Source organism: Hemicordylus capensis, chromosome 2 (genome assembly GCF_027244095.1).
Source record: "Hemicordylus capensis ecotype Gifberg chromosome 2, rHemCap1.1.pri, whole genome shotgun sequence".
NCBI classification, from domain to species: Eukaryota; Metazoa; Chordata; class Lepidosauria; order Squamata; family Cordylidae; genus Hemicordylus; species Hemicordylus capensis.
In genome coordinates, this window is record NC_069658.1 from 195885200 (window position 1) to 195905517 (window position 20318).

At 46.1% G+C, this 20318-nt stretch overlaps 1 protein-coding gene and 1 long non-coding RNA gene across 2 annotated transcripts in view; one reads left to right on the forward strand and one right to left on the reverse strand.

Moving 5' to 3' along the window:
• Positions 1-20318, reverse strand: part of NDUFA4L2 (NDUFA4 mitochondrial complex associated like 2) — a 49643-nt gene that overhangs the window by 26455 nt on the left and 2870 nt on the right. The window contains exon 2 of the mRNA XM_053299457.1: positions 255-343. Coding sequence (XP_053155432.1) covers positions 255-343 — 89 coding nt within the window. The remainder of the gene's footprint in view (positions 1-254; positions 344-20318) is intronic.
• LOC128346300 (uncharacterized) overlaps positions 1-20318 on the forward strand; it is a 63737-nt gene that overhangs the window by 12718 nt on the left and 30701 nt on the right. The window lies entirely within an intron of this gene.

Genomic DNA, 20318 nt, shown 5'->3' on the forward strand with positions numbered 1-20318 from the left:
AGGTTGCCAGTTTGAATCCCCGCTGGGACTATACTGGGCAGCAGCTGATATAGGAAGATGCTGAAAGGCATCATCATCTCATACTATGCAGGAGGAAGCAATGGTAAACCCCTCCTGTATTCTACCAAAGAAAACCCCAGGGCTCTGTGGGCTCCAGGAGTCAAAATCGACTTGACGGAAACACTTTATCTTTACTTTTTAATGCTCTCCTTGCTCACAACTCATAGTGGTTCAGTCACCTTCCAGAAACATACCTCACATCGGGGCTGTAGAGGGCCAGCCTCAAAAGGTAGAGTGTGGCGCTACCCAATCCAAGTCCAATGAAGCTAATCAGTGGGATGAGCTGTAAGGTGGCGGGGGGGGGGGGAAGAGAGAGAGAGAGAGAGAGAGAGAGAGAGAGAGAGAATACTTAAATAAGATGAATATTTATCAAGAGGACTGGAGAGTGAAAGGGAGCCCTGACACATTGGAAGATTTACAGGGGAAATATGGCACAGCAATCGTGTAGCCCTGCTCTAGTACACAGTGTAGCTGTCAGCTTGAGTGACTGAATTAAAAGAGGGGGAGAAAAATAGCTGTGTCTCGGGGAGGAAATGGATCTGGGGATGAGAAATGGCTCACCACTCCCCACACCTCAGGATTGGGGAGCAGCAGGTCCTTTTAATGTTGCAAATTGGAGGTGGGGTGAGTGAGTGGAAGGCTTCAGGGACAGCGCAAGGGGACAGATTGCTCCTCCCTTCACCTGCTGAGCTCACAGAGAAATGGCTACATCGAGCTTTTTGTCAACAGCCAAGTCACCGATGGAGCAGTGCTTACTGTCCGCTGTAGACTTGGGAGATGAGGGTATAAGTATCACTGTTTGCTAAATTAAAGCCATTATTCATCGCAATATGCTTCCTACCTTCCATATGCACCTCTCCATCCCACTCAGATTGATTTGTAGCCTACTTTACTTAAGGAAAGTAAGCTTTAGAGATCAGCTGGTGTGTCGGTGTGGGTGTCCCTATCAACTTCGCAATGCCTGAAATCATATGAACCAAATTGAGTACAGTTGTAGGGACACCTCCGTGGTGTAGTTTGCAATTATGTAATCCACCCCAATTCAAGATGGCGGGCATGTAAATGTTATACGTGCAAGTGACCTAACTTTGGAACTGCCTAACCAATTTGGACCAAATCTGGTGCAGTTGTAGTGAGTGACACAAAGGGACACCTCAATGGCATCGTTTGTGATGATGCCACCCACCCTGATTCAAGATGGCAGACACATGAACATTTGAGACACAAGAGGGCTAACCTGTGAACCACCTAACCGATTTGAATCAAATTTGCTACAGCTGTAGGAACACATAGGGATACCTCAATGGCATAGTTTGTAATGATGCCACCCACCTGATTCAAGATGGCAGATGCATGAATGTTTGAGGTGCAAATGGGCTAACCAGTGGACCGTCTAACCAATTTGAACCAAATACGATAAAGTTGTAGTGAGTGACACATAGGTAGGGGTGTGCATTTTGGAATTTTCTTGTTTCGATTTGTATACGAATCGAAACATCCCCGTTTTGTTTTGTACCCAAATTTTCTGAATCTGAATCAGCCCTGTTTTGTTTTGTAGTTAAATTTTCCGAATCGGAATCCGAATCAATTTGGATTTTTAAAAGGGTCCCAGGGCAAAAAGAGTGGGTGGTGGTGGTAGTGTCCAATGGGTGGAAGCTACCACCCAAATTTCAAAGGAATTATTCCTCCCATGGGGAATAATGGAGGTTTCAGCAGCCCCATAATTCCACTTGGGGGGCACTGGGGTTGTCCAGAGCGAGGGGTTGTGTAGTGCACATAGGGTGCCAACCACCCCCACCCCTACAAACCTGTGGGGTACTGGGTTTTGTTGTTTCTGAGGTGTTCACTGTAGATTCTCTGGTAGCATATGAGATTTTCAGTGAAAAACAAGAATCCACTCTCATATGCTACCAGAGAATCTACACTCAGAACACCACAGAAACAGTTAAACCCAGTACCCCATAGGTTAGCAACCCTTCCCCTGGCCAATGTGGGGTCAGTAAAGAGTGGGAAGAAGCAAAAGAGCCAGTGGGGAACAAGGAGGGAATTGTCAGCAGGTCAGCCCATGATTTAGGTCACTGATCAGAAGGCTGTAAGGGTGGGAAATTCAAAGAGATGTCAAACACAAAATGGAGACTGACTCAGAGATCACCACAAAATGGAGGTCCGAAACAACAAAACGTTTTGTAGCCGAAACAGGGACGTTTTGTTTTGTAGACAAAACTTTTGTATCTGGAAAATGGGTGTTTTGTTTTGTCTACAAAACACCCGAAACAGGCTGTTTTGGGTACAAAACATTTTGTATCCGAAACGTTTCACACATCCCTACACATAGGGACACCTCAACAGCATAGTTTGTATTGATGTCATCTAGGAATGTGTAGAACGTTCCAAAGTTGGAATGTTCCAACTCGGAATGGACTGTTTCAAGTGTTCTGAGCTTGGAACAGAACACCTCTAAAATAGGGAGCCTGTTCTGAGCTCGGAACGAAACAACCCGTTCCAAGGTGGAACATTCCAACCCAATTCCGAGCGCCATTTTGGAATTCAAAATGGCACTCAGAAAAGGGTTGGAATGTTCTGATGGAAAGGGGTTGTTCCGTTGGAACAACCAGTTCGACCGGTTGTTCTGACAGAACGTTTCACAAATTTTGTATTTCATTCAGAGCTCAGAACGGAACACAAAATGCATTTCATGCACACCCCTAATGTCATCCAACTCAATTCAAGATGGCAGATGTGTGAATGTTTGAGGCACAAGTGGGCTAACTTGTGAACCATCTAACTGATTTGAACCAAATTTGGTACAGTTGTAGTGAGTGACAGGGACACCCCAACGGTATAGTTTGTGATGGTGTCATCCACCCCAATTCAAGATGGTAGATGTGTGAACATTTAAGGCTGAAGTGGACTAACGTGATAATTATCAATTAAGATTATAGTGAAAGGAAAGTAGGCAGATTAGTTCTTACTAGAACAACTTGTTATCCATCCACTTACCCAGTCTTGACCCCTCTTGTTCACACTGCATTTTTCTCCATTCCTCCCACACTCAGTTATACAACCATACTTCTCTCCCTTTCCTTCTTCCTTGCATACATCTTGAATATTACATCTTTTAGCTAACCCATCATACTCACAATCAGTGGACGGTGTGTAAAAGGGTGGATTAAATTATTGTTTATGGGTGGATCAAGCAGGAATTATAATCTGCATGAGTGATTGTAAGTAGAGTGGAATCAGGTGGAATGCAGAGTTGATTCATCCAGAAGATGAAGAGGTAGTCTTGTGTGTGAGATCTCTCTTAGGAATCTCTGTATTCTGTGATTCTGCTCCAGTTCAAAACTGGGTATGGAAGCAGAAATCAACATTCTGATGATTTCGATTTTAAATTTTGAAAATACACAGAGTTTCTAGTTCTTATGGTTGTAAAGATAGGTTTGAAAAAAAAGTGGACAATGCATGATGAAATCTTAAGCATGTCTGAATAGGATTTTTGGTAGGTCACAGAGTATGGTTTCACTTTCCCACAGTGTTCCTTGCTGTTCCCTATGAATCTGTAAATTTGCATAATTAATACAGGTCACAGAATGTGGCTTAGCTATGTGCAGAATTCTGGTTTTTGGCATAGGATACACACAACCTTGCTCTGGTCCTGCTCCAACCACTGTAGCCAAGCATCCCACTCAGCATAGCTATTCACTCTGCCATTAACATAAAAAAGAGCCCTGCTGGATCAGACTAAAAGTCTATCTAGTCCAGCATTCTGTCTCCCATAGTAGCTAACTAGGTGCTTCCAGGAAGTCCAGAAACAAGGCATGAAGACAACAGCCATTCCCTGTTCTTGTCTTCCCTGACCCCCAGCTGCTGGTATTCAGAGGTGTCCTGCCTCTGAAGATGGAACTGCAACATAGCTGTCACAGCTAACAGCTAATGACAGACCTTTTCTCCATGAATAATTCCCTTTCAAAGCCATTTGCAGCCACCACTTTCTGTGGCAGCAAATTCTATAAATCACGTGTTGTGTGAAGATGTGTGCCCTCTCATCTGTCCTGACTCTTGCCAATCACTTTCACTGGGCGACCTCAGGTTCTAGCTCTGAGGGAGAGGGAGCAAACCTTCTCTCTATCCACGGTCTCCCCATCTTGCATAATTTTTATCAATCTCTGTCATGTCTCCACCTTCGTCTCCTTTTCTTTAAACCGAAAAGCCCCACATGATTTAACGCTTTCCTTGCAGGGAAGATGCTTCAGCCCCCTGATCGTTTCAGTTATGGAACTGGTTGGCTGAGAGATGACAATGGCAAAGAAGTGAGTGTGTACATACACCAAGGGTGACATTGTTTCTTTTGTGCCACATCTGACTCTAGAAAAAACTCTTGCTTGTGGCTGCCAAGTGGGTTCTGAGGCTGTTTTCTTCAGCGACTCTTCCTTTCCCCCACAACACACACACACACACACACACACACACCCCAATTGCTTATGTTTGCATGGCTGCTGGGCCCCAGCTACCATCCCTATTTAACAAAGCTGCCCCGGATGCCAACATCTTTTGTATCCAATTCAAAGGTAATTTCCTTCCCAGCCTGCTATGTGAATCCCCAGGAGGCTGAAGGTGCAAAGCCTCAATCCGAACAGATACAGCAGCCGCTTGACCTTTCCCAAATTGCACTGGCCCCTTGTGCCCAGCGAGGTGTTTGGAGCATAATGAACCTCCCTGCCCACCCCCCTGCCCTCTAGGAAATGGAATAGCCAGGTGTTTATAATCCCAAATATTGCCATAATGGCGAAGCAAAACATTGCCTGCCCCAAAACACATAGTGGAACCTGGGGCAGCGCAAGAGGCTCATGCAAATGGGGGTTTACTGATTGCAAAAGACTATTATGGGCTGCATATTTTGCTCCATGGTACTCGATAGAGCTAGGAGCCTAGGCACTGAAAGCACTATCTGTTGGGATCTAGGAAATGTGACTTTTCAATAGCTCTGGCAATTAGCAGTGGCCCTCTGGAGACAAAGGATGAAAACAGATGAAACATATTTTAGAGCAGTGAGGCTGATTTAGAAGTGCCCTCGCTGCATTCAGTCTAAATGTGTCTTTTCCAGGGTTAAGCTTCAACAAAACCAGTTCTGCAAGTTTGTGGCAGGAGCTGGCTATGAACAAAGCTGATTGCCTGGTGCCCCACTGAGGACACTTCTAAATCTGCCTTACTGCCCATCCTTGGAGCAGCTTTGTATTAAAAAAAAACTTTTTAAAATATTAATGAGGTGAAGAATGAATTGATACATGCAACACTTTTCAAAAAATAGACAGACAGCTGAAGCATTGGGAAGGGACAAGGCTCACAGTCGAACCAATGTTTAATTCACTGGCATGTATATCTGTCAGACTGGGAAAACAGAAGACAGTTGGGCTTGCCCAGGGGCTAAGAAAATTAGCTTTCTTTTTATATGACATCTGTCTTCACCCAAAGTGGCCAGATTGTGAGCGTAGTGTAAAACTGGCTTCACTTTATATGTGATGGCAGACCACAACAACCTGACCTTTTCTGGGGGTTTAAAATCTATTTTGTTATGACGAATGTGGAGTTCCATATAATCATGACCAGTCATGACTCCCTGACAAGAGTATCTAGGGGAAGACACATGTTTGCATGCACAATTCTTGTGCCATTCACCCATTATAGTTCTCAAAGCGGAGGGCAAGGAGGATAAGGAATTAGTTCCCTTTCCCCAAAATGGCTCCCAGTCTTAAAAACAAAAGCACGAGCACAAACATGCAACAGCCACTGAAAGACACACGATGCTGGGCTGAGTCAAGACAATTGCTCCCCACTGCTAACTATATGAGAGCTGGAGTTTTAAAAGGTCTTTCCTTGCCTAGTTAAAAGACGGGGTGTGTGTCTTACATTTGTAGGTGCCTAGTTAAAAAAACAACAACATGCATACACCCAAAAATGCAAGGTCTGAAGTGATCCTGAGAAACAAGTAATGAAGACAGAAAAACGGAGAAGGATAAAGTCTTAGATATTTACCCAAACTGAGAATAGGGCAAAACACTTTTGTTAAGAGAGGCCACTTTTAAGAAGGGATTGGAAGGAGGGCCAGAGTTCTCTCTCTGTTACACATTTGGTTGCCTAGACTTCCCTCAAGGCTGTTGAGAACTGTAGTTTTATTAAGGCGCTGAGAATTGCTTTTTATCTCAGAGTTCCTTAACTGGGAACGAACCACAGTCAGACTGGAAAGAGACTGAAGTCTATGCAGTAGATATGTCCCCACAGAGACAGAGAGCCTGTTCGCACGAGCAGCCCTACCAAGGCCTAGGCAGCGCAACCTGGGTAGGGCTGCTTGTGTGAAGCTCCAGGACTGAGATGGTTCCCGGAGCTGCTTCCCCGGGTAGCCCAGGAATTTCCCCTGGTCTTTTACCTGGTCTTTTACCTACCTTTTAAAGGGTGCAAGTTTGTGCTTTTACCCAGGTCTCAGGTTGTGTGTCTGCTTGGGCTGCTTGCAGCCCGAGCAGACACAGAGCTAGGTGCCTAGAGTGCCCAACTCATGGGGGAATCCCCCAATGTACTGTGCTTGTTGCAGTGTGCGGTACATTGTAGGGTATCTGGAGGCTGGGATGCATTTTCCCAGCCTCCAGATCACTGCACAGCTCATGGCAGTGCCTGTTGTGTGGGCGCATGAGCCATGTGATTCGGATTGCCACTGGATTGTCTGGGGGCAGGTCGGTGCTATCCTGCCTCCCCCCGCCCAGCAAAAACTCATGTGAATGACGTATTGAATTACCTATTTTCGGTAAAGGAAACCTCAAAATGATTACTAGGGTAGGAAAAGCCTCCTACCCCTAGTCTGGTTGCTATGTGCCCTCCCGATTGGCCATTGTGAGAATCCTACAAGCAAGGTAGGAGGAGGGGGAAATGCTTGTATGGGTATAGAGGTGAGAGATGTGGGGGGAGTGCTTTTCCTTCCCCCCCTCACTCGGAGTGGGTACAAGTTCTGGGCTCACCCTTGCCACCCGCCTCTGTACCCAGCTCGTAGACTATCATTTCCCCCTCCTCCTATCTTGCTTGTAGAGTTCTCATGATGCCCAGTTGGGAGTATGCACAGCTCCCAAACAAGGGTCAGAGGCTTCTCCTACCCTAGCAATCACTGTGAGAACAGCCCTAATGTGGAAGTGGGGAGAAAGAAGAAGCCAAAGGGATAAGACAGCAGATAAGCATGCACAAAGAAGTATGTATGTGTGTGCGTGTGCATTTTATTATAAACATAAAAAGCTCTAAACATAAAGCTGATGTAGTAGAGTGACAGGGATCCAGCACAGATTCTTAAGGGGAGGAGTGATATAAAAGTTTTTTACAAGGAAGAGGAAGAAGACTGGGAGCCGGGATGTCCTCTTCTCATTCCCACCCTCCCAGGAGGAGGGAGAATATGGGAATCCAGAGTAATTTGCTCCCAACGAACCTCAACACTTCTTTGTGTCTAGCATCCCATCCATTTCCCCCACTCTTCCAACATCTCAACATGCTCGGTTTCAGGCATTACTCCCCCTGCCACTTCACATCCTTTGGCTTATCCAACCTTCAGCAGATGCTGGGTGTGATTCAGGAGGTTGAGCTGTTGAGAAATAATGATTTTCGTTTCTGCACTGTGTGCCGGCCTGATGCCAGTTAGACCTGGCAGTGGCTGCTAGCTGAAATGCACCGGGTAATAAAGAATGACGCCACAGTCCCAGGGACTGCTGGCACCTCTGTGGAGAGTCAGGGATTATGGACGTATTTCACCATCTGCTGCTGGCACCTTCTGGCTTATTAATACTGGGGAAACATCTGAGGATGGGCAAGCCGCTGGGGACAAAAATATAAATTTGGCTGCTACCTGGAAGGAGACTGCTATGGTTTTGTGGCAGAGATGTGAACCAGATAGAGAGTGCAGAAGAACACAGCACTGGCATGTCTCCCAAACTGTTTTCTTGTTCTCCAGTAACAGAGAAAATGTGTCGTGCCTCCCCTCTTGCACAAACACACATCCACCACAAGTCTCTTGAAGTGCAAGTTAAGTTGCAGAAAGTTGACTCTCAGTAGAGTCAAAAGGAAGCACCTCCTCACACCACACATACTTCACATTTAGAGAATTGGGTGCTACAAGATGTGGTGATTGCTATGAGCTTAGCTGACTCAGAAAGGAGATTTAACATATCCAGGGGTTCCCAACCTTGGTCCCCCAGATGTTGTTCAACTACAACTCTTACAATCCCCAGTGGCTGAGATTTGGCTATTGTGGCTGGAGCTAATGGGTGTTGAAGTCCAACAACATCCGTGGGCCCAAGGTTGAGAACCACTGGACACATTCATGGAGGAGAGGTGGCTAGTAGCCATGATGGTTACATGGAACTTCCAGGCTGAGAGGCAGTGAGGTCCTTCACACACCCAAAAACTGTCCTACCCGGGTTTGGGAGCACACCCAGCTCTCAAACCCGGGGTAGAATACGGTTTTTGATGGTGTGAATTACCTCAATGTATCTCAGAATAGCAGTTGCTAAGAAACAACAGTGGAGGAGGAAAAGGCTATTGCTTTCATGACTAGCTTTTGGGCTTCCTGGAGGCATCTGTTTGGCCAGTAAAGATGCAGTATAAGCAAACCCAAGGCCTGCTGCTTCACGCACGTCTTTAATTCATTAATTAACCTTTAAACATGCAGGCCACTTTCCCATTATAAACGTTGTCATGGCAGCTTACAACAGAATAGTTTTCAGCTATGTCTGGGCACTTCTGACAACCAGCTCTTCGTGTGTTTGCCCACTGTGATTGGTTAACATGGTAGATTGCATGGCTTATTGAACATGACCATGAAATGTCATCATGTGAGATACCATTGGTGGTAGTAGCCAAGAGAGACTGCAATACTTTAACACACTAGTCAAGGCAGTGAGATTTTAAGATGTTATGCTTTGCATGTATACCCTACCTTTTCCCCATCATGGACCCCAAGGTGGCATACATGGGATTCCCAAGAGATCTCCCATCTAAGCACTGATCAGACCTAGGCCTGCTTAGCTTCAGCAAGGTGACTGTGTTATGTGCTCTCAGATCATGCCCATTTTATATGCAATGTGAGTCAGGACTCCTTAGGGAACCATCCAAGGAAATGACTGAGAGCTTCTTCCCAACACCTCCAACACTAGTTGCATGATAGATACTTTACGGCGAATGGCCAAAACACGATTGTTGCATGTGAATTGATTGGTCAGAAAGCAGAGTGCCTTGGCATCGCACAGGAGGTTGGGAATTATGTACCTTTAATATCTGGGTAAGATAAAGGACATTTTGTAGTTGTCACCTGTCATGCAGGGATGAAACAAGTGGCACTTATTGAAATTCCCTCTTGTATATAAATAATGAAAAGTACAGGGTGGGCCACCTCACATTGGGTACCGGTAGGACCAGCCCTGCCAGTTGCTCATTAAGTGTCGGGGATTTCAGCCATGGCAAGAGAAGTAGTTTAGTCTCTGATGTCTTTAATAGGGAGGGAGGAGAGCTGGTCTTGTGGTAGCAAGCATGACTTGTCCCCATAGCTAAGCAGAGTCTGCCCTGGTTGCATCTGAATGGGAGACTTGATGTGTGAGCACTGCAAGATATTCCCCTCAGGGGATGAAGCCACTCTGGGAAGAGCAGAAGGTTCCAAGTTCCCTCCCTGGCTTCTCCAAGATAGGGCTGAGAGAGATTCCTGCCTGCAACCTTGGAGAAGCCGCTGCCAGTCTGTGAAGATAATACTGAGCTAGATAGACCAATGGTCTGACTCAGTATATGGCAGTTTCCAGTGTTCCTGTGTTCCTAATAATGATCTTGAGAAGTAGGACTGGGAAAGAGTTTATTCCAGAGGCCTCTGAGAGCTTCTACCAGCTAGAGTTGACAATCCTGGGCTGGAAGAGCCCATGGTCTGACTCAGGAGAAGGCAACTTGATGTGCTCAGTCTGCTTCCTCAGTTTGTGCTGATTGTGCCGGTGTGTGTCATATCTGTTGATTAGGTAAATAAAGAGTTGGTGTTGACTCCTGGCTCCCATAGAGCCCTGCAGTTGTCTTTGGCAGAATACAGGAGGGGTTTACCATTGCACGTAGTATAGGGGCCTGAAGGGACTCTGCAGACCAGTATGTTTCTTGCTCTCTCCATTTCCCTCCCCACTCTTCTTAATTCTAATACATCTTGTGAAACTACAACAGTGTCAAAAAGTTATCTTGACATAAAATGTCAAGATATTATAAAATTAAACAGGATACATCTGTTTTGGAAGACTCTCCAAGAAAAAGTTATTTATATCGAATTATGTGTCGTTCAAAAGGAACTGAAAGAGAATACTGAAAGAAAAGGGGAACGGTGGGCAGAAAGGGGGAAGTCGTCTGGATTAGCTGTGATGGAAAGTACTCCAGAGAACAGGAGGCAGCCCAGTTGTGAAAAGAGCTGAAGTAGAGCAATGGATGCTGCCAGTGGAAAGGGAACGCAGAGCCATGGCTGCCATCTATGAGTGATTATGTGAGGCTTATCTTCTGCCACAGCTAGATGACCAAATTTGGTGTCCGAATTAGGTGTCAGACTCCCTTTATGCCTCTCATATATCCCAGGCAAGGGAAGCTCACAGAATTCACAACCACTGGGCTATACGGCTGCCTCCCCCCCCCGCCCGCCCGCAAGCTTTGCCTTGCCAGGACTGTATGTTTCTGCTCCATTTCTGTCCCACCAGCAGACTCCTGGAGTTGCAAGCCGTTCTTGCTCAGCTGGCATGAGATGTGGAGTTGGCATTAATCACAGGCTGAGGCAGTTGGGCACCCTGGGAAGCGCAACCACACAGCAGCAGGAGAAGCTGTTGCAAGGTGAAAATGCTGATCTACATGGCCGGTGCAAACAACAGCTGATTGTGGATAATGGATGGTGTGTCAGGAATCTCCTCAGCAGCCTATGCTGCACCAGTTCCCCCACATTTAATGTAACAGAGGCAGACCCGGCGTGGCTTCCCACAGTTAACTATTTGTTTTCCAGGAACAGTTCCTATTTTCTGGCATCGTTTTTTGGCAACTCACTGTCCATCTTTTGCAGATAACTTGGGAACACTTTATGAAAAAAAGTGTGCGTGCAAGATTCTCTTCCTTCCATCCCACCCCCAAACTGTGCATGAACATAATAAATGTTCCTGAATATGTTGCAGTAGAGATTTTGTAATAAACACTATCAGATCCATAGTGAGATTAAATACTCTATCAAGCATTCTTAAGTTGTTGGTTCTTCTCCCCCCACCCAAAGGAAGCAATTATGGTCAGTTTACTAACAGGGCTGCTTTGGAAGCTAGTGCAGGAAAGGCAATTGTAAAGGTATAGTGTATGGCAAGCACAGAAGATCCTTAATAATAGCTAAGTATTCTTATTTAGACCAACATAGCATCTCTCCAGTGGCTGTTGCTAGTATGTATGTGTAGATTCTGAATCCTTTTGGGGCAAAAAACCATTTTCATTACCTTTTGCTGTGTAAACCATTTTGAGAGCATTGTTTTGGCTGAAAAGCTGTATAAATATTTTAATATTAATAATAGTGGAGGGGGAATGCTTGGGCAGTGATCCTTGGTGTGAGAACAGGGGTATTAGAAGTACCCCCAAATGTCCCAATTTCCAGCAGTGAAATGTTGGAGTTGTACATTTGGACGGTGTGTATATGAAACAATCTTCTACTGTAAGTAGAAAGAGTGTAATTTCACTAGGTTTTGAGAAGATTGTGGGGAATTGCAAGTCTGTGTTGAAGATGCCACGAGGATGGAGGGATGATATAGGTCTATGATAAATAAAGTGTGCCATCAAATCGGTATTGACTCCTGGCGACCACAGAGCCCCGTGGTTTTTCTTTGGTAGAATACAGGAGAGGTTTACCATTGCTATTTCCCGCGCAGTATGTGATGATGCCTTTCAGCATCTTCCCATATTGCTGCTGCCCGATATAGGTGTTTCCCATAGTCTGGGAAACACACCAGTGGGGATTCGAACCAGCAACCTTATGCTTGCTAGGCAAGTCATTTCCCTGTTGTGCCATTAGGTGGCTTATGTCTAGGATAAAACTGTTATATATGGGTGCTTTCCAGACTAGACCTTACAATGGGGTGAGGACATATCTTGGAAGTGTGCTTCCACACTTCCTGTGTCATGACACGCAGTCCCTAAAGGGATAGCAGGGTGCCGTTCACATTTCCAATGTTTTGTTGCGAATATAATCGCTGTGATATAGAGAAAGGACGTCGTACATCTGGTGTGAAAAAGTGGTTGTTTTTTCGGGTTGGTAGTTGCTGCGAGACTGCTCCCCCTGCTGTTTACATTCCGAATGCGACTTGCCCAAACAGTAGCATTTTGCTGCTATTCCCAGAAGCTAGTCTGGAAAGCTCCATGGTGATATAAAAATTGAGCCATACAAAGGCTCAAAGGATGCCTACTGGATCAAGGTGGAATCCATGTTTATTCTACATTTTAAAAATCAAATCTAAATTCTGCACCAAGAAAACCTGAAATTTGTAAGCTGTATAACTTTTGCAGAGCAGGTAAATATGTATATATGCCTACGTTGCAGAATTCAGTTGATTACTGGTAATGATGGAAAGGTGAAAAGAACTTATCTGGGGCAACAAGGCTCTCCCTCCTGGAAATCCTGTGCACTACTTGTACACACATGCATCTCTCTCTCTCCCTGCTAACTGAGCAAAGAGGCACAATTTTAAAGTGCCAATTCTCTTTATTGAGCAGGGGAAGAGCAACTGGCCCTATCCAGCCCCAGCACAGCATCCCTACAGTGGCGGTTGCTGGTGTCTATCTTAAGTTACTTTTAAAATTGTGAACCATTTGGGGACCGGGAGCCATCTTTCTTATTTGTTTGTTTGTTTGTTTGTCTATCTGTCTGTCTATCTATATCTTTGGAAACCACTTTGGGAACTTTTGTTGAAAAGCAGTACATAAATATTCATCATATTTGTATTCTCTCTCTCTCTCTCTCTCTCTCTCTCTCTCTCTCTCTCACACACACACACACACACACACACACACACACACACACACACACACACTCACACTCACACACTCCTGGAATGTTTCTGATTGCATGTTTGAATGCTTTCCATTTTTAAAAAAACACACCCTCCCTATACACAGAAAAACCAGCATGCCAGGGAAAAGGCTGTGCTGTACTTTTCTTGACTGTGTGCAAGGAGGTTATGAGGCTACCTTGAACTGAGTCAGGCCATTGGTCCATCCAGCCCAATATTGTCTACTCTGATGGGCAGTAGGGAGTCCATTTGTTTCAGAACAAATGGGGGGGGGGAACCTAAAAATATTGGGCCCATTAAATTCATTTTTTATTCATTCTGAAACAAATGTGTTCTACAGTAATGAAATCAGCTCTATTCATTTTCGCCATCACCAGGTAGCATGGCAGCAGCATTGGACTTTTAAAAATACTTGTTTAACATTTCAAATAGGCAGCAGCATGCTTTCCCCTCTGGTCACCATCTTGCCCCCCCCCAATGTTCCAGATGTGGCATTCTGGGGCATTGTGGAGAAGAATGTGGCCCCCACAAAAGCAGGGTGGTCCTCAGTATTGACTGCCACCTTCTCTCACACGCCCCACAATGCCCTGGAACTTCACCATGGAGCATTGTGGGGGAAATGAGGGCTGCTAGGAAAGGAACTTGACTTCTGCTGCTACCTCTTTTAAATGGGGGGCGCACACTGCAGCTACCCCCCCAACCCCCCCCCCCACAAATGGGAGTTATGGAAATAACTGAAATAATAATACATGAATAACAGAACAAATGAGATTTTAAGAATTGAATAACAAAATGAATGAAAGATTTAATAATGAAAACTCATGGAGTAAAGGAACAATCTTTTTTCCTTCCATATCAGTAACGGGCAGCAGCCCTCCAAGGTCTCAGGCAGAGGCCTTCCCATCACCTGCTACTTGATCTTTTTAACTAGAGATGCTAGGGACTGAGCCAGCGATCTTGTCCATACAAAGCAGGGGTCTAAAGTGGCACAGCCCAGAAGGGACTTACCACTTGATCCAGCGGGATGTATAAACTGGGGCCCCAAATCTTGAATTCTGAGTGTAGTTGTGGTCTAGATCTGTGGGGAAGGGCAGCATGATTGTTTTGTGGATTCAGCAGGGATGACTAGGTCAGGCACTGACTGACGATATACACAGGTAGGTTGTAACAGCAAAGAGGAGGAGGCCAGGAGGAGAGGAGAGGAAGAGCTGCTCCTGTGGTAGAGAGCAGCAGAGGGAGGGGGGTGAGGCAGCAGAGGGAGGCAGAAGTGGGAGATATCTTGCTGCCCCACTAAAGCCCTAACAATCTGCTGCCTGAGACAACTGCCTCGCCTGATGGAAGGATTGCTCCTAGCAGCCGCCGCCACCCCCCCCACACACACACCTATTAAAAGGTCCAAGCTGGCTGATCCCTAAAGTCCTCCCCCAGTGCCTACCTCTCTGTGGGATGCAGCAGCAGATGCTCCTGCTTCATCTGTGGCACAATTTTAGACTTCCCACCATGCTATGCCCCATCCTTTGAAGCTGCATTGGGGGCAGGCATGATAGGAACGCTAAAATGGTGCTGTAGGTGAAGAAGAAGCATTCACGCTACTGCCCACCATTGCCCGCTAAGTTTGTCTGGACTTACAGGGTGACAGTGGACAGCAGCCAGTGGTGGCTCAAGACCTCTGTGCACCCAGAGCAGGGAAACCAATGCTGCCCCCCTCACACAACCCCTCCTCCCCCTTTTTCCCTCCCCAACAAGTGGCAGTGGCACTCACTGCTGCTTGATTTCCTACACATGCTCTCTCAGCCCAGTGAATAAGAAAATGTATATGATGAGTATTTATATACCACTTCTGAACAAAAGTTCCCAAAGCAGTTTACATAGATACAAACAAACAAACAAACAAACAAACAAACAAACAAACAAACAAACACAAACAAACAGGCTTCCTGTCCCCAAAGGGCTCACAATCTAAAAAAGAAACAGAAGATTCTTTAAGAACACCAGCAACAGACACTGGAAGGATGCTGTGCTGGGGATGGATAGGGCCAGTTGTTCTCCCCCTGCTAAATAAAGGGAACCACCACTTTGAAAAGGTGCCTCTTTTCTCATAGAAGCAGTGATGCATAAGGGAGGAGGTGAAGGACTTCACATGCGCCCCACACTAAGGCAGGGTCCGGCAGCATAGAGTGGGGAGGAGGGAGAGAAGAACTGTGGTGGTGGTGGCGGTGGTGGTGGAGGGGGCAGCAGCAGAGAAAGGCCGGTGAAGCAACGAAGGGTGGTGGGAGGTATCTTGCCAGCCCACGGCACCCCAAGAACCTGCTGCCTGAGCTGACTGCCTCACCCTACCTCATGGAAGGATTGCCCCCAGCCGCTCCTTCAGTGTTGCTGCCCACAGCTAGAGTGATGTTGCTCTACCTGTGGGCAGTGGCACTGAAGGTGGAGCATCCATTTGCTGCCTTTCCTAGGCTCTGGAGAGAGGTCAAGTCCACCCACAGGGGGAAGAGGTGTCTGAGGATGCAGAGCACCACTGGGGGACCCAGCAAAGGCTTTGTTCCAGTAACCCCACCCCACCAACAATCTGATGCAATCCCAGGGCTTGCATCAGATTCACCGAGGGTAAGAGGGACCATTGCCATTATCTGAATCAACATTCCTCGGAGAGAATGGAGTGCAGATCTATAGCAGCCACAAAGTAGTGCCCTTCTTTGAAGAGAATCTGGTTATAAGTGTTTAAATATCCCACCCTATACAGAATGAAAGCGGGGCTCTGTGTGTGTATGTGAGACAAAAAGAAACCAGCTCATATAAGGCAGTCTCCCTCTCCCCTTCTTTAGCCTATGAGAGGGGAAATTGTATTTATATCAGGGCCTCACGGGCATATATAATTTATCAGGGTTTATTCATATTTGTAAACAAAATCCCTGTCATGAATTTTTGATGGAAAGTGAGACAATGGCTTTGGGAGATGGGATAAGTGTGTGTGGTGGTGGGGTGGGGGGTTTGTAGGTTTTCCATTCTGTAACTGAAATTCTGAAGTGGGGGTGGGGACCAGTTAGATCACAAAGGCTTGTGTGTGTGTGTGTGTAGGGGGGGAATCTAAGCTGGCTTTCAAATTTGGAAGGTTGGGGCGGGGGGAAGGAAGAGTTGAAAACCTGCAGTGTGTTGATTTATTCCTAGAGTGTAGAAAAATCCCTTAGAGGCATCGGATATAACAAGGTAAATAACAACACATCAAATCTCCCCTCTTGCCAATTGTGTGTGTGCCAGCCAGGGACATCTAGGGTTAGGGAACAAACTGCTGAGGATTAAATATGCATAAGCTTGTATCTGGGTGGGTGGGTGAGAGAGAGAAAAGCTTTAAAATACCGGGCCCTAAAAAAAAAAAATTAAAATGTGAAAAGGAAAGAAAGAGCAGCCGCCTTTGAATCCCTATCAAATTGCAATTAAGGGGTGGAATGATGCTGCCGCCAGGATGAAAGCAGGAGCTTTCCCAGACAGCAGCCTTTACTGCGAGGCTTTACTGCAACTTTGAAGTTGCCCCCCCCCCAACAATGCAAAAAGTAGATTTTTTTTAAACCCTGGATATAAATCAGGGCTACACTCTAACACACAATGAGGCTATTCTCACGATGGGGGGAAACCAGGCTAAAGAAGCCCAGCCCGGTTTTCCCCCATCGTGAGAACCCGGTGGTTCTCTGGTGGCTAACTCGCCAAAACAGCCCTCCCCTTAGCCCAGGTTAGCGGAGGGAGTGCTCCACGCCATGACGGCACATGAGAAGACCCCTGCTGGGAGACTGCAAGCAGCCTCCTGGGCTCAGGGGTCTCTCCAGGGGCTGTGCAGCCTCTGCTCCCCGCAGCCCCCGCCGGCTCGGTGACGGAGCCGGCAGTCCTGTGAGCGGCCGATCCAGCCACCCAGGGCTGCCGTTTGATCGTCTGTGGGGAGAGCGGGTTAAGTTCGCTCTCCCCACAGAACCCCCTCCGACGCTTCACACTGATTGTGTGAAGCGCCTCAATGAAAAACCTGAATCATATGTGAAGTACTCCCCGATAGTTCGCAGGGACTTTGGGGTAAATTTGGCCGATATGTGAACGCACCAGGAGATGTGAATTAAAAGCCGGGTGTGAAAAACTCCCAGGAGCTCCAGCTAGCGACTGAAGGACCTAAAGGGTCAAAGTATGTTCTGTCTGGCAAAAGGGGGACTGGTAGTCATAGATATAGAAGCCCAATAGCCCAAAGTTCATGACTCCCTATTTTTGAGAGCCCTTTCTTTGGAAAAGGTGTTAAAGGCAATGCCAAACCAAACCAAACCGTGTACTTGTAATCTTTTCATGCACTCTTCCTTGGATGTGTGGGAATGCGAGGAGATCGTTCCAGGGAAATGATATGGAAGTTGGGACAGGTGGATGTCCTTTGGCTCAGCTATTTTAAAAAGACTTCCATTTTAGGTAGGAAGCATGCTATTTTAGAGATAGGGGTTAGATGACGGGGTTAGTGAAGAGAGTTCAGGACAGGAAATGGCTCACTCTTGGACAGTATAGAGTGTAAAACTCAAGACAGAAAGGTGTGCTGAAGGTCTAGATTCACTCCTGGCATGTGTGCGGATATGCATGCAAATGTTCTGTGTGAATATTCTTCCAAAGCACCTAGGCCAGCTCAGGGCCAGGCTGCATGTTATGCTGGAGCTCTGTGATTGCAGCACCCAACCCGATGTTCTTCTTATCAAAGCAGGCTCAGAACTCCCTGATTTGGATTGAAGCGATGTGGTGTGGGGATGGGGGCTGGCTCTAGGATAAATAGCACCCTAGGCAAGGAGCACCTCTCTATGGTTAGTCTACCAGAGTGGCCAAGTTGTGCTACTTGTGCAGATTTGTAAAACCTAGCCGTGTAACTTTCCCAGCTAGGTCCATGAGAAGGGCCTCCCTCTCAATAGCTTACAGCTTTAGTGCCAGTGCTTTTCTGCTTCTGGGATCCCCCTGAAGTCTCACAAGCCTTCAGTGGCTTCACTGCAGACAGCATGCTCAACAAAGAGCGAGCCCACAAGCTTAGTTGGCGCTCCCTTGAGGTAGGTGCCCTGGGCAACCGCCCAGCTCGCTCACCCCTATGGGCCAGCCTTGGGAGAAGGGCTACAACTCTCCCTCCCATGCCACAGCCTTGATCCACATCAGTCTGAAGCTTTCATAAACTGCTGCTGAGAAGAAAACTTGCATAGCTAAAGCAGCTTGGGCAGGGTCAATGGGTGTGTGATCCCCCGCCCGCCCACCGTACTGCAGCCACAGTTCAAACTGGGATCTCTTGTGGCTGCTTTTACAAAAACAAATTTATGCTGGAAGCTCCAAGCCATGGAGCCCAGCTTAACATGCTGTTTGTCCCTCACTGATTCTGGACACCCAGTGACTATTGTGCTAAACCAGGGCTGCTCAACTTTGGCCCTCCTGCAGATGTTGGCCTACAACTCCCATAATTCCTGGCTATTGTCCACTGTGACTGGGGATTATGGGAGTTGTAGTCCAAAAACAGCTGGGGGGGCCTACGTTGAGCAGGCCTGTGCTAAACAATAGTCATAGGCCTGTGTGCTACGCATGCAAATCTAATGCAGAAACCTCTCTCCTTAGATGCTTTCGGAATTGGGTTGAAAACATTGCTATAAACCCTGTCACCACTTACAATCTTCTGGAGAGGTCTGGTTACAGTTGCCACTAGTTTGTTTGGTGGCAACTCAGGACCAGGCCTCCTCTGTGGCTGCCCTGGGGCTTTGGAATATGCCCCCTCTTGAAATAAGAGCATCTCCTTCTCTGTTTGCTTTTAGGAAGACCCTCAAGACACACATGTTTTTGCAGGCTTTTAACTGAAATTAATTTTAAACTGTTTAATTTGTTTTTATTTTATGAGATAGTTTTTTATTGTATTTCGTGAAATTTTAACTGCTTTTACTCTGTTTTATATTGGGTTTTAAATTTTGCACACTGCCTAGAGCTGTACATATCACATGGTATAAAAATATGACCAAACACACACATTATTATTAGCAGGCATTTAAAACGTGAAATACAACATGTGCTCTGAACTTCATATTCTGCTTTGTATCTGCCACTTAGTCTTGAATTTAATCTTGGAAAAAGGACAAGTGGCTGTGGCTTTAGAAAGAGCAAATCAGGGCATAGTTTGTCCCATGGCTGTCTATAGTTTAACCCCCCCAAATCCTGAGTTTTCAGCTGAAAGGCTCAGGCATCTTCTCAGACCCTTTGGTATGTCCACTTTGGGAATTATTATTATTATTATTTTGTTAGTTGAAAAAGTATATAAATAATGGCACAACAAAAGTAGTAATGAAGCCAGCATGATGGCACGATGGTTAGAGTATTGAACTAGGACAGAGGGGACCTGTGTTCAAATCCTAGTTCAGCCATTAAATTCACCGAGTGACTTGAGGCCAGTCACTTATCTCTCAGACTAACCTACCCCACAAGATTGTTGTGAGGATAAACGTGAACATATATGTCGCTCTGGGCTCCTTGGAGGAAGAGTGGAATATAAATATTAAAATAAATATACCTCTGAGTGTATATGCAGTGGTTTTCCCTCTGAGCAACCTCCTGGTCAGTTCCTGGTTACACCTACCTGTATGCCTGGGCTTAGGGATAATAAGTACTTTGCAGCCATGGGGAGGGGAATCTAGATCAAGACTCTGACTGGGGAGGGTTAAAGAGCCAGTGTGGTGTAGTGGCTAGAGCGCTGGACTAGGACCGGGGAGACCCGAGTTCAAATCCCCATTCAGCCATAAAACTAGCTGGGTGACTCTGGGCCAGTCACTTCTCTCTTAGCCTAACCTACTTCACAGGGTTGTTGTGAAAGAGAAACTCAAGTATGTAGTACACCGCTCTGGGCTCCTTGGAGGAAGAGCAGGATATAAATGTAATAATAATAATAAATAAAGCTCCCTCCCCTACACCATGGTCTTGGTCTGCATGCTCAGGATCTGACCTGCGCAGGCTAGTTACCAATGAAAAAAACAAGCACATCAAACCCTAAAGTTAATAAGGTTAATATAGCATGTATTGTGGTCTTCTACAAATTACAGAATACTTCATAACTTTTTGATCAGTTCAATAGTAGAACAGGTTACTAGCAGTGGAATCACCTCCCTTAGCCCCTTTTCAGATGTGACACTTAAAATCAATGTTTGCACGACCAGTAATCAA